At 41.3% G+C, this 15,387-nt stretch overlaps 1 protein-coding gene across 1 annotated transcript in view; it reads right to left on the bottom strand.

The window, feature by feature from the left end:
• Positions 1–1,148: 1,148 nt before the first annotated feature.
• RXRG (retinoid X receptor gamma) overlaps positions 1,149–15,387 on the bottom strand; it is a 71,162-nt gene continuing 56,923 nt past the window's right edge. The window contains exons 7-10 of the mRNA XM_007937746.2: positions 13,997–14,129; positions 12,778–12,869; positions 11,365–11,470; positions 1,149–1,296 (exon numbers count right to left, since the gene is read on the bottom strand). Coding sequence (XP_007935937.1) covers positions 1,149–1,296; positions 11,365–11,470; positions 12,778–12,869; positions 13,997–14,129 — 479 coding nt within the window. The remainder of the gene's footprint in view (positions 1,297–11,364; positions 11,471–12,777; positions 12,870–13,996; positions 14,130–15,387) is intronic.

The raw sequence follows: 15,387 nt of genomic DNA, 5'->3' as shown, positions 1-15,387 counted from the left end.
AGGCAAGCCACGGTGTCAGTTAGACATAGTTCCCACCCTAAAGGAGCTCCAAGAGCACTAGGTAAACCTTGAGATTCTGAGCTAGAGGTTGGGAGCAGTTTTCTCCCCTCCCCTTTTAAAGAACAAGCTATTGATGTTACCAGCTAGTCAGTTCCAACCCATGGTGGTCCCATGGAGTGGGAACTGTGCTTCAGAGGGTTTTCAAGGCTGTGACCTTTTGGAAGTAGATCACTATGTCTTTCTTCTAATGAGCCTCTGAGTGGGTTTAAAACACTAACCTTTCTGTTAATAGTTGAGCCCTTTACCATTTGCACCATGCAGGGACCGCAAAGAACTGGTTCCATAGCATTAAATAATCAGGGATAATAAATTTGGTGTGTACTGGTTTTCTTGTTGGTTAATGTTATAAAAGCCATTTCTTTGCTACCACCTCCCACCAACATCCAGGAACCAGAAACTTTCTCTCATCAGGAAAACATCATCCGTTGGCCTTGTACTGAATTACCCCAATCAGTACAAAATTCTCTCTGCTTGTTATTCTTAGAAGGGGAAAAAAAAGAAAAAGAAACCAAACATCTAGCTGACCTTAATAGACAGCATCTCTTCTCAGTCTCTCCAGGGGCTGCCCTGGGGCAGAGAGGGCTGGCTGAGAAGCCCAGCTTAAATTCAGTATTCACAGTGGGATTTAGGGTCTCAGGATTTCAGCTCTGTTCTCCACCCTCAGCCCCCACATCCCCTCCTCCCACATCTGAGATAATTTCCTTGCAGCACAATAACACACCCCATGCTTCAAGCAGTGCCAATATCATAAAGATTGTTTTATTATTTGTTTGTTTGCTTTTCATGGCAAGTGAAAAAATAATTTAAATGAATTATATGTACAGATGTGGGTTAATTTTCTGAAGGCTTCCAGAAAGTCCCCCAGCCCCTTATATAGCAAAGAAGGGTTACGTTTAACATCTATACAAAACTCCACCTATAAAACTCTCAAGTGTGGAAAGGTTTCCTTTATTATAAGCATTTTGGGAACTGGAAGGGGGTCAGGGCGGGAGCTGGATGGAAGTGTACAAAGGGAAGTGGGCAGGATTGGGATCCACACACGCCTGCCCAGGGGTAACCCTGGGTGGGGAGGTCATGGTTGGTTCACCTCAGGTGATCTGCAGCGGGGTTTCCAACATCTCCATGAGGAAGGTGTCAATAGGCGTGTCCCCTATGAGCTTGAAGAAGAAGAGGTGCTCCAGGCATTTCAAGCCAATGGAGCGCAGGGCTGGGAGGCGAAGGAGCAGCTTGGCAAACCTGCAGAGAAGCCAAGGTAGTGTTAGGAAGCAGGGAAGGACATGGGGCATCTACTGGCAGGGGGAAGTTCATTTTATCTTCTCCACCAATCTGTGATAGAAAAGCTTGGGAGAGAGACTGAGGGATTTGGGGAGTTTCAGAAACAGACTAGAAAACCAGTTGTTGTCAAGTCAATTCCAATTCATGGCGCAACCCCATATATCAGAGTAGAACTGTATTCTATAGGGTTTTCAAGGCTGTGATCCTTTGGAAGCAGATCACCAGGCCTATTTTCCAAGGTGCATCTGGGTGGATTCAAACCACCAACCTTTCAGTTTGTAGCTGAGTGCCTAGTCAATTTGTGCCACCCAGGAACACTTATAAATGGACTAGAGAACTAGGTAACCTTCCTTAAAGATGGAAACTGCATCTTGAGAAGTTTTTGAATTCTGTGGCCACAGCTTAGAATTGCCCTCAGCCACTATCATTCATGGAAGTTGAGAGGAAAAGTTAGACTGTGTGTGTTGACACACAACTCCACCCCTTACTAGTTTGGTGTTGCTTCCTGTTTCTATGCCCTGAAGTGTTGTGAAGATTTCCTGAAGCACTTAGAACAGAGCATGGCATAAAGTATCCACTGAATAGCTATCCCTGATGAAAATTTTGAGTGCATATCAGGTGCACACACACACACACACACACACAACTTCTCTGCCAACAAGTCGGATCTGACTCATAGTGACCCCTCCTCAGGTTTCTGAGGCAGTATCTCTATGGAAGTAAATTGCTGAATCTTCCTTCCGAGGAGAGGCTGGTGGGTTTGATCTGCCAGCCTTCTGGTTAGCAGTCAAATGCCTTAGGCACTACACCACCAGAGCTCCCTACCAGGTGCCAGGCATTGTGATAGGTTCTGGGATAAAAGATGAGCAAGACAAGAGCTAATCCCCACTCCTATCATTACCAACTTTTATCTTCAACTAATTAAACTGAGTCTACTTTTAAGAAGGAGTCCTGGTAATATAGCGGTTAAGCACCCAGCTGCTAACTGAAATAATGGTCAGCGGTTCAACCCACCAGCCACTCCACAGGAGAAAGATGTAGCAGTCTACTTCCATAAAGATTACACCTTTGGAAACCCTATGGTTCAGTTTGGCTCTGTCCTATAGGGTCGCTATGAGTCTGTATTGACTCGCTGGCAATGGGTTTGTTTATTTTTCCTTCTTTTAAATTAGGAAGAGAAGGAGCTAGAAAAGTAATCTCTGTCCCTGAGGAGCCTAATGTCTGTTTGGAGAGACAACACATATACACATGCACATACACATATGCTTACTCACACACTTGCACACATCTACATCCTTTTGCACACATGTACACACACATGCATATGCACACATACTTTTATAATTGAGGATTTTGGTTGTGAGGTTCACAGTGTGTGTAAGAATTAATCTTGCATCTGTATGTCCTTATTGGCTTCTTAATCTATGACATTTTTCACTCCAGCTTTTGGCCCTCTTCATCTCTCAAAATCCTTTTTGCCAATGAAGCTTACTTTTAATGTTAATAATGATAACTGTACCTCAAGCAGCTCTATTCACAACTTCCAATAAAAAGGACAAGGGCCCAAAACATGTTTGTCTCTATGGCCCTAAATCAGAGATTCCTAGTTTGGGTTGGATCTGCACTGGATGTCACAACATAATTTCATGACAAAGTTTCAAAATGAAATTGCTATGTTCTTCCAGTATGTATATTTTCCTATATTCTTGCTATATGATGTTTTAAGGAGGTGTAGCTACATAATAAAAATAATGTGGAACCATCTAAACAGGTGAGAATCACCTTTCTACATGGAAAAATTAAAGATCTATGCCAAGGCCAACATAAAATTTTAAAATCTTTTGAATAGAGAGCACCCAAGGATATCTGAATGATAATTCCATGCAGTGAAGAGGCAGCTAGATTAAGAATAAGGAAGCTAACAATCAAATACTAGCAAACAGAATCCAACAGCATATTAAAAGTCATACCACCATGACCAAATGGATTTATTCCAGGAATGCAGAGATGATTCAGCTTTAGAAAATCAATCAACATCAATACACCACATCAAGAGAAAAAAGGAAAAGAATCACCTGATCATTCTATGGATGCAGAAAAAGCATTTGACAAAATCCAACACCCTTTCTTGATGAAAACCCTGAAGAAGATTGGAATAGGAGGGAAATTCCTCAATATGATTCAGGGTATATATGAAAAGCCCAACAGCAGACAATATACTTAATGGAGAGAGACTGAGAGCTTTCCCCCCTTGAAATCAGGAAAAAGACAAAGGTGCCTGCTCTCACCACTTCTATTCAGTATTGTATGAGAAGTCCTTGCCAGAGCAGTAAGACAAGAAAAAGAAATGAAAGGTATTCAGGTTAGAAAAGAAGAAGTAAAATTATCTCTATTTGTGGAAGATATGATCCCATATATAGAAAATCCAAAAGAACCTATAAGAAAATGTCTAAAGCTATTAGAGGAATTTAGCAAAGTTGTAGGGTATGAGGTCAACAAACAAAACCAGCTTGGTTTCTATACACCAGCAATGAGAAATCTGAAAGAGAAATTAGGGCAACAATTTCATTTACAATAGCATCTTAGAGAATAAAATACTTAGGAATAAGTCAAACCAGGGACATGAAGGACTTATACAATGAAAAGTATAAAACACTGCCGAAAGAGATTAAGGAAGGCTTAAATAAATGGAAAGGTGTTCCTTGTTCATTGATTGGAAAACTTAATGTTGTTAAGATGTCAGTACTGCCCAAAGTGATCTATAGATTTAAGACAATGCTGATCAAAATTCCAACAGCCTTCTTTACAAAAATAGAAAAAACTATCTTCAACCATATATGGATTGACAAGTAAAAGCTAAACCAATGTTGAAAGAAAAGAATAAAGTAGGAGGACTTACACTTTCTAATTTTAAAACATACTATACAGCTACAGTAATCAAAACAGCCTAGTCTGGTATAATAATACACACATGGACCAAAGGAATAGAATTGAGAGTCCAGAAATAAACTCACATATCTATGGTCAACTGATTTTTGACAAGGATGTTTAGCCTACTCAATGGGGAAAGAAGAGTCTTAAAAAGAGTCTAGGAAAATTGTATTTCCACATGCAGAAAAATAAAACAGGATCCATGCCTCACACCATACATAAAAACAAATTCAAAATGAATTAAGAACCTAAATGTGCAAAATAAAACCGTAAAATTCTTAGAAGACACTTGGAAGTGGATCTATGTAGGAGATCTTTGATAGAGAGGGAGAACAATGTGGAACAAAACTCAAAATCATTTGGAGGAAAAAAAAAGGTGGGGGTCAGGTTTGCCGGTCCTATAGAGCCTGGTGGAACCACTAAGACTATGGCCCCTAGCTGCCCTTCAGGTCTGGAATTGAACCCACACCTGTGGTTTCCAGCCAAACAAAATACAGGCATATGAGTTGAACACTTACCTCAAGTAGATACACTCCTTGGAGAGAACAATTAGGGGAGAAAGAAAGGGTGCTTATACGCAGGGAGACAGCTCAGGGGGCAGGAGTGTATGGAGGGATGGACACTGGGAAGAGGTAACTATGGGGAGGAAGTGGGAGGGAAGCTGTTGCATTGTGGTAAACAGTGGTCAATGATATGAGACAAAGTATATGTGAACTGCTGTATGGAAAGTGAATTTTGCTCTGTAAATCTTCACCCAAATCACAATAATAAAAAAAAAAAAATTCTTAGAAGAACAAGCAGGAGCAACACTATCGGGTCTAGCTTTAACAATGGAATATCTGATATAATAACAACAGCAAAAGGCAAAATAACTAAATTAAAAACTTTTGTTCATCAGAAGATTTTTTTTCCAAAACAGCAAAAAGCACAAGCTACCGACTAAGAGAATATCTTCAGGAACCATATATCCTACAAGAATCTAATAATCAAAATATATATAAAACTTTGACGATTAACAACAAAAAGACAAAAAACTCAATTATAAAATGGACAATGAACCTTGATAGACATTTCACCAAAGAGGACATTACAATGACCACCAAACACACGAAAAGATGCTCAGTGCCATTAGCTATCAGAGAGATACATGTTAAAGCCATGTGTTGTTGTCGTTGTTGTTATGTGCCGTCGAGTCAGCCCTGACTCATAGTGACCCCTCCTTGGGTTTCCGAGGCAGTATCACTACGGAAGTAGGATTGCCCAACCTTCCTTCCGAGGAGTGGATGGTGGGTTTGAACCGCCAGCCTTCTGGTTAGCAGTCAAGTGCCTTAGCCACTATGCTACCAGAGCTCCCCATGTAGAGACACCATTTCATTCCATGGCTAAAAGGAGCTCTGGAGTGCAGTGGTTAAAGCATTCAGCTGCTAACCAAAAGGTTGGCAGTTCTAACCCACCAGCTGTTCCATGGGGAAAAGATGAAGCAGTCTGTTTTCGTAAAGATATTCAGACTTAGAAACCCTATGGTTTCCTATACTTTGTCCTATAGGGTGACTATAAGTTGGAATCAACTTGATAGCAGTGTTTTTGTTTGTTTGTTTGTTTTCCTTTATGATGGCTAAGATTAAATAAATAAATAAATAACAAGTGTTGGCAAGGATTTGGGAAATTGGAACCCTTATCCATTGCTGGTGGGAACGCAAAATGGTATAGCCATTGTGGAAAAGAGTGTGGTGGTTCCTAAATAAACTAAAAATAGAACAGCCATACGACCTAGCAATTCCAGTTCTAGGTATATACCCAAAATACTTGAAAGTAGAGATTCAAAAAGAGTTTTCTACACCAATTTTCATTGCAGCACTATTCACAATAGACAAAAAGTTGAAATAACCTAAATGCCCATCAGAAGATGAATGTTGTTGTTGTTGTTGTTATGTGCCGTCGAGTCAGATCAGACTCATAGTGATCCCTCCTTGGGTTTCTGAGGCAGTATCACTATGGAAGTAGATTGTCCCATCTTCCTTCCGAGGAGAGGCTGGTGGGTTGGAACCACCAGCTTTCTGGTTAGCAGTCAGGTGCCTTAGGTATTACGCTGCCAGAGCTCCCCAGAAGATGAATAAATAAAGAAAATCTAGTACATGAATGCAATGGAATACTACTTAGCCAGTAAGAGAAATAAAGTCTTGATACATGCTACAGTATGAATGGAGCTTGAAGACATTATACTGAGGCCAATCACAAAAGGACAAATATTATAAGCTCTCACTTATATAAAAAGTCAAGTAAAGGTGAAAGTATAGAGACCAAAGTTTATTGGTGGTTACCAGAGGTGTGTGGGGGGAGCTAGTGGTGATGGAAAAGTTGTATTGATTAAGGGTAGGGTTTCACAGCAAATTTTTTGTAATTTCTGTTAATAAGTTGTATAATATAAAAAGATGAATCAGCAAAATATGTGTAATAGATATAACAACAAGAACAACAACAACAAAAAAGAGTAACTGCTGAGACTTCTTATGTACAATCAAAACCTAATGGGATTTGTTTCCTTGGTTTGGAGGTTTAGAGTCATGGTTTCATGTGACATCTCATTTAATTGGCCTACTAATGCGTTCAGTGCTTTTTTCTACCTCCTAGTTAGTTCATTGGGTAGTGCTTGGGGTCTTAAAAACTCACAAGGAACCATCCAAGGCATGCCAATTGGTTTCTATATACCTGGAGCAACAAATGAAGAGAGAGTCAGGAATAGGTGGCTAATTGCCTCCATGACCGGAAGAACTGGATGGTGCTCAGCTGCCATTATTAAATATTTTGATAAACGATTCTATAGAAGAATCCTGATGGAAAGGGGGAAATTTTAGAACAGAATTTCTAATTCTCATGGACTATAGATTTTCTGGAGCTATGGAGGAACTATTGCCCTAAAATAATCTTTAAACCTTAAACCAAAAATATCCCCTGAAGTAATCTTAAAAACAAACAATAGTTCAGCTTACCCAGTTTAAAAAAAAAAAAAAAAGTCTGCCTTGAGCATTGTACTTTTTAAAGAACTATCTATATGAGATCAAATTGACAACCACAACTTGAAAGATTAGATAGGAACCTTAGTGGGTAGTGAGTTTATGTTAATGAGGAACAGCTCAGAAAAGGAGGGTGAGAGTGGTTGCATAACTTGAAGCATGTAATCAGTGACACTATATGGTACATGAAGAAACTATTGAATTAGTATATGATTTGCTGTGTATATTTTCAACAACAACAACAATAAAATAAATAAAATTTAGGGGGAAAAAAAAAAAAAAGTAAGGGGCCTGAGTCTCTAACAGCAACTCTGGCATCAATGATTTGGACAAAGGAGATTACTTCTCTCTAAAGTACAAAGTTAGATGGGACTAACTCTGAACATGTTTTTGCTTTGGAATTTTTTGTTGTTGGTGGTGATAGTGTTATTTTTTTTAACACCACAAGTGCAAAAGTTTTGCAGTACATAAAATACTAAATATGCCATGAAACTGCTCTCTTTGTGGTTTGTCCTGAATTTAAGGATTGAGACCAGGACTAATGGAAACACATCCCATTAACAACTGTGGCATTGCATGCCTCACCTGCTTGTTGACAGCAAGGCAGGAATCACAGCCTTTGAATGCATACATTGTGTGCACATGTGCATGAGAGACCATGTGTGAGCATTCTGCATCCTTTTTAGTTTTGCTCTCTGCTTTACGGCTAGAGAAAGCAGACCTTTGCCCCTGTAAAGTGTACTTCTGAAAAGTGTCCACCGAGTGGCAGCATCCACCACCAAGAAAGGCACCATGACCTGGCTATGCCAGGATCCTTTTCAACTAAGTTCCGTATAGCAGAGGTTACCAGATTGCTACATTATTGCTGCCTGGTTTTGCCTAGTGACACTTCTCTATTTGCCAAGCCTCCCACGTACACATGGTCAGGGAGTTCACCCTCTGTACAGGCTGCACTGGACAGGACAGAGGAGCCCAGCCACTGCACCGTTTGAACTCCCAGGCCCTGCCCTAGTCCAGGCAACTAGAGTTGGCCCCTTTCCCAGAGCCTGGAGGAAATGCAGATCTCTGGAAGCCCTCTTCCCAGGAAAGAGTTGGGTTCTAATCCTTTCACAGTGATGCTCATTAGAAACAACCTAAACATTAACCGTGGGGGAGTGACTAAATACAATTAGGATACAACTACATGGTGGAATATTACAAAGCCATTGAAAGTGACAATGGTGTACTTTTAAGTAATCTGATAAGATGCTTAGAATGGCTAAAGGAAGGAAAAAATACACTAAGCTATGTAGTGTCTGAAACATCTGACTGTGAACCAGAAGGCTGACGGTTGAAACCCATCAGCCACTCCTGGGAAGGAAGACTGAGCAATCTACTTCCATAGAGATACTGCCTTAGAAACCCAAGGAGGGGTAGCTATGAGTCAAAGCAACTCGATGGAAGTGAGGTTTTATTTTTAATAGATGGTTTCATATCATAAATATTTCTATACATAGACGCACACTGGATATACTGGAGACATATAGACATACTAGAAAGAAATATATCAAAAAGCTTATAATCAACTTTTATTACCTAATATAGTAAGCATCACTTAACGGTCTTGCGTTCTTGATACATTCTGTGAAATAAGATGTTACGTGATTTGGACATTGTGTGAACACCATATTAAAATCTTATGGGAGCCTGCTTCCAGTTCTCCTCATCAACACTGCTGCTGCTGCAACTGCTGGCAGAAGCCAGAGGAATAGGCAACAGCAGAGGTGGCAGCTAAGAAGGTAGCATTAGGAGCAGAGTGAAAGGAAATGAATGAGGAGGAGGTGGATGAAGCCACCTCACCTGCTGTTCCACCAAACCTGAGCCGCAGGAGCAGCCTGGGCTGTAGCACCCACTACTGCCTGTCTACCTGTCCTACTGAGCAAAGCCTAAGAACTCTTGCCCACAGCCACATCTTCTGCCTTATCTGCCTGTATCCCACCCATGATCCAATGCTACAAGAGTTTGGACTTGGGGTCTTCAAAACTAGTTGTTGTTGTTGTTGTTATGTGCCGTCGAGTCGGCCCCGACTCATAGCGACCCCTCCTTGGGTTTCCGAGGCAGTATCACTACGGAAGTAGGATTGCCCAACCTTCCTTCCGAGGAGTGGCTGGTGAGTTTGAACCGCCAGCCTTCTGGTTAGCAGTCAAGTGCTTTAGCCACTATGCTACCAGAGCTCCCTCAAAACTAGTAGGGAGCAATAATAAACAAGAGGAGAGCTCCTTCCTCTTTTTTAAAAAAAAACAAACAAAAAACATTATGGACCACATGTACATGGAGTAGGACATTCAGTAATGCATACCTATAAATATCTCCAACCAAAGCATACATTGTTTTTATAATTAGGAAAAAATAGAAATTTTTCTTTTTAAGATAAACAGCTGGACCTAGAGGTAATTATGGGGAAAGAATGAATGTGAGCCTGATTATTCCTAATGCCCTGCACTTATGTTCCCAGTAAACATGTTTAATGCTGTTTTAAAGCTGTGGTTTAGAGACTTGGTTGAAATCACTCCACACAAGGCTTTTAGTAACATGACTTGTCCAGGGTTCACAGCAGCCAGGGACCAAACTGATGATGGCAGCCAGGACCTAACCTCTTGGGCAGGGATCTTTCACCTATTACAGGCATAGAAGAGACTACCAGGTGTCCACTGAGATCCATTCCTCTCCTCTCCATTGGCACATAGCTGGATACAATCCCCAGCCTCCTTTAAGGCTAGCAGGGCTATGTGATAAAGTTTTCGCCAAAGGAAGCGAGTTAAAGTATGCTAGACCTTTCCAGGTCTTCTCGCATGTATTTTCCCCTGAGCTCTTCCAGCTCTTTCCCCTTCCACCATCTGGATGTAAAACACAATGTGGCCCTGGGACATGATGGAGCCACAAGTAGGAAGGCACTTCAGTCCCTGAATGATGCCATGGAAGACAGCCACCTTCCTTATCTGATCACCCACCCAGGACCAAGGTGTGAGCAAGAAATAAATTTCTGTTGTGTTAAACTACTGGCATTTGGGATTGAGCTATTTTTACAGCTTAATCTCCCTAACTAATACAGAAATCCTGCCCTTTCACTGTACCAAAGGGCTGAAATCCACTCATTGGATTTATTTATAGCCTCAGACAAAATAAAAACAAAAACACAACTCAGCCTCTTCTGGACAATTGAAGATGTTGGCTTAATGGTTACTAGACTATACAGAGGAATAAAATCATTTGTGAAAATTGGAGCATGTAATGTTAGTCCTAAAGACAAAACAGTTATGTCTTTAAGGCAGCGTTTTCAAATTTCATTTTCAGTTTTCTGTGTGATTTGAGAATCATATTTTCTCTTTTTTCAGAACTTGAATTAGCAAAGGAGGAACTGGAAAACTTTCACTTAGGGGAAACTTCTGGAATTTTTTTTTTTTTTTTTTTTAATGTGTCAGGAATAGCTATACTGCTCTATGATATCAGCGATCTAAAACTAACATCCTCATTTTCGATTGAGGAGCCCAGACCCAACCCAGCACCTTGCCATAGGCCACAAAGATGGCACTGTGGGAACCAATGGCCATGTTTCCTGGCTACCAAAGCCTGTATTTTCTACTGCATGGGGATGTCCATGGGGGCAGACCCGACAGCAGTGCAGCCATTGCTTCAAAGCCCAGGCTCTTTGAGATCAGACAGACCCAGGTTCAAATCTCAGCTCTACCACTTACCAATTTTATGATCTTGGGCAAGTTACTTAATCTTTCTGAGCCTGGGTTCTTCATTAGAAATCAGAAATAGTGATACCCAGATGCATTCATTCATTCTTTCAACAGTCATAGAGTGTATGCTATTTTTCAGGCACTGTTTTAAGCTCTGATGCTAGAGAGGTAAGTGGTGAACAAGACAGACATGACCTCTGACCTCGTGGAGCTAATATTTTAGTGGTATTTAGCTTGTTGTGAGGATTAAGTAACATTTGAAAACATCTAGACAGTGCCCACTGAATATTAAATGCTCAATAAAGGGGAAAGTGGGAGCGGTTACTGTTGTCATTACCGTTCTTCAAGCACTCCCTCACCTGCCCGGCTGTTCCGGATACTTCTGCTTGGTGTAGGCCTCAAGGGTGGCATAAACTTTCTCTCGTAGAGTCTCTACCTCAGATGGGTTGGACAGACCTTTGGCATCTGAAAAAGACATCTGATTTAGCCTCTGGCTTCACACTTCCATTAGATGTCCTCCCACACAGGCTTCCCCATTCACTCTGGCCAACTTCTCTAGAGTGACCAGCGACACCAGGATGGGGACAATCATGAAATAAACAGTCAGTCTTGTGTGCTCCCTAGCTTTCTTTCCGTGCCCAATCCATCCCATAAATGCTGAGGGCAAAGATTTTAAACTCTGTTGATACCCAAATGAACCCACCACTGACTCTGAGGATGAGAGTTTCTTTTTGTTTATTTTTGTTTTAGGATATTCTAGAAATATTATCTTCACACATTTTTATCTACTATATGCTAAGCATAGACTAAGGGATGAGATGGGACACAAACACTGAATCACCATGGGTCCACCATCAATGAGCTGTCTAATTTAGGAGATAAGATAAATGTGTAAACTACTGAATGATTCTGAAAACTCATCTTTCTTGACCCACAGCAGCATTTGGCAAAGTTGGTCCCTTCCACCCTCTTGAAGTACTTTACTTTCCCTGTCTGCCTGCACTCTCTTCTAGTTCTCTTCTCTTTTACTGAGACCTGTTCACAGGTTCCTTTGCCAGCTGTTCCTTTCTTCCCTGCCCTCTAAGTGCTGGAATGCCCCAGGCAGGATTCAGCCCTCAGCCCTCTTCCCTACTCAATGTTTACTCACTCCTTAGATGTCCCATGCAGACTCATGGCTTTACATGCCAGGTATAGATTAACAGCTCTCAAATGTCTATTTTTGGTCCTGGCTTCTCTCCTAACTCCAGACTTACATAAGTGATTGCTTCCTGGGCAGTTATTGTTTTTCTACTCTCCATTTTAGACATTAACTTCCACAGACAAAATCCTGATCCTTACCCACTCACCTTCAGAACTTTCTAACCCTGGAGTTTTCTCCAACTCAGTGATTTTTTTGAAAAACAAAACCAAAAACCCTAAGTTATATTTAACTCTTTTCTTGCTTTCACATTCTATAGCCAATGCATCAGCAAATGCCATCTGCTTTACTTAAAAATACATCTAGAATCTGGCTGTTTCTTACCACCTCCAATATCCCGAGACCACCGTTCATCTCTCAGCTTCCCCACTTGATCCAAACATGGGCATTCCACACCCATTCAAAACACTTTTCAAGATAACTCTAAGAGTAGAGGCCACGAGTAGTTAACTCTCTGTCCCTTTCAGGGAGAGTGAGTATGCCTGGTCCTGTCATCTCTATTTTGGCTGAGCTAGAAAATGAAAAAGTTAAAATATTGGAGGCTGTGGAGGAGTGCTAACCAGTACATGATCACCTGGGTTAAATAGCACGATGGCTCGCAGGCACCCCAGCTCCGACTTATCCATCTGCATATCTTTCATTTTGGAAACCAGCTCTGTCAGAACTCTGTTCTCAGGAAACAAGAGAAAGTGATGAGACAATCTTGAGTACCTGGCCAAGGGCTGATAAAATGAATTCCACCCATATTTAATATATACCCACTCCACTTTCCAGATGACATACCAGGTACTAGGTAGGGGTAAGAGACGAATAAAATGCAGTCCCTAATCTCAAGGAATTCACAATTTAATTGAAGAAACAGAGATAGAAACAAGTAATAATGCAAAGCCCAGTGAAAGAATTGCCCTGAGCAATGTCCAGGGTAACACCAAGGAGGAGAAAATGAAGTCTGAGGGAAGGACTAGAAAGGTGTCGTAGAGACTTGGGAATCAGCAGCAGTGCAACATGAAAGCAAGGTAAAAGCATTGCTTGCCCAGAAGAGCCCAGCAAAGGACAGCATTCAGTGAAAGGGTAGAAATCTTCAGGTACCATGAAGGGTGGAGGTGAATCATTCCAATGACCTGCATTCATTTCTATATGGTGTAGAGCTGGCTATGGGGAAGGCAGAAAGGAGTAGAGACATCATAGGTAGAACATGCACATTTATGATGGAGCTGGAAATGGGGCACAAGATTCTGGCATTGGGACAGACATACTATTCTCAAACTTACCCTCTTCTTCACCAGTTCTCCATCCCCTCACCCCCAAGCCATTAATCTGCATCATTTCATTCAGCTCTTTACATGAGACAACTTAATTTTACTTCTGTAGTTTTTAAGACACAGAATCCCACACTGAGGTAGGTCTGCTTCTGCTACAGGCCTCCTCCAAAGATCCAGGCACTGAGTCCAGCCCATTTTGCTTGGCCTCCTGAAGACAGACTTGAGATCCTTTCCCCTATCCCCTGCCCCATTTCAACCCCTTACCTTATTAACTAATGTCAATGATCCAGTCTTTTCTTTAGAAACTCATGGGACTGACAGGTTGTCCCATCTACCCAGAAACTATGCTGGCCTCTGACTGGCACCACCTTCTTGTAATTTAATCTTTCTTTTAATCTCTCTCTCTCTCATCTCCTAGGTTATGTTCTCATGTGCTTACTGTCTCTGCTTCCAGTCATGTGCAGCTGTTTGGGGCTATCCATCCCATGACCCAGCACATGCATGCACACACACACACAATAGGGGAAACACCTGTCAAAGATGGAGCCAACCCCAGCACTATGAGCACTGCTCCGGTGGACGTGTAAACCCGTGGCTAGAAGGATACCATCCTGCACGGAAACTGAGCGGTGGGAGAAGGAGGCGATCAGCAACTCATTCCACCCTACAAGAATAAGAAGGAGGGCTTGAAGGAAAACCAGTCATGTTCTTACTTCATTGATAATCATCCAATGCAGATACTATTATCTCATGTAATAAAAGGAGTTCCAGGGTTGGGCAAAGAGTTAACACCCTTGGTTGCTAACCAAATGGTTGGAGGTTCAAGTCCACCGAGAGGTTCCTTGGAATAAAAGCTTGGTGATTTCCATCTGAAAACTCAGTCATGGAAAACTCCATGGAGCACAGTCTTACTCTGACACACATAAAATTGCCATGAGTTGGAACAATTCAATGGCAAAATAAAATAAAAGGAATTAGAAATCAATGAAGGTTAAGAACTAGTTCAAGATGATGTACCTAATTAATAAATAAGCCAAGGATAAAATTTGGGTCTCCTGACTTGCAGTCAGCCCCCCCCCCCCCCCCACCACAGTCTCTCCAATGCAGCCCAGGATGGCAGCTTAAGAGCAAGGACTCTTTTTTTCTCCAGTCAGTCAACAAATACAGATTGTACACTTAACAGGTAATAGTCATTGTGTAAGCTGACATAGTAAATAAAGCTAGTACACTAGCTGGGACATGACAATCTAATTTTATTTCTTTGGTGTTATCTAGTAGCTCTTAGCACAACATGTAGTTTTCAGTGGATAGTCAGCAATTGCTCATTATTTAACAGAGGACAAAATGAGGCAACTGGCTCCAATGCTAAGCCAATCTTCATGCAATTTCTCTGCTGGCTCAGTGACAAAAAGAAGTATGACATGTCAATGAACAATATGGTGTACCAGAAATGGGAGGTACAGGATAGCACACAGTATAGAGACAGTATAGCACACAGACTCCTAAATTAGGGACTTTGGAATTTATTTAGTACAAGTGCGAGCAACAATCTCTGGCTTCCCTTGTGTCATCTGTGAATTGGGAATACTGCTATAGGCCAATTTCAGAACAATTATGAGGCACTGCCTCAAATTAGCTTCAATAAAAAGAATTTAATAGCCTTTTAAAATTACATGTAGATTTGTACGGAAAAAGAATCATCTCCTCCATTAACAAAAAGTTTCAATTGGGAATGAAAGGTTTTGGGGAGGATTATACAAATTTAAGGGAGTTCTGGTGGTGTAGTGGTTAAGGCATTTGGCTGCTAACCAAAAGATCAGTGGTCCAAACCCACTAGCCACTCTGTGGAAGAAAGATGGGACAAATCTGCTTCTGTAAAGATTTACAGCCTTGGAAACCCAATGAGGGGGCTGCTATGAGTT

The sequence above is a fragment of the Orycteropus afer genome, unplaced genomic scaffold, assembly GCF_000298275.1.
Source record: "Orycteropus afer afer isolate SDZICR_OR568_19922 unplaced genomic scaffold, OryAfe1.0 scaffold00044, whole genome shotgun sequence".
Taxonomy (NCBI): domain Eukaryota; kingdom Metazoa; phylum Chordata; class Mammalia; order Tubulidentata; family Orycteropodidae; genus Orycteropus; species Orycteropus afer.
The sequence above is the reverse complement of the archived record's forward strand: the minus strand, read 5'-3'. Positions and strand labels throughout refer to the sequence as shown.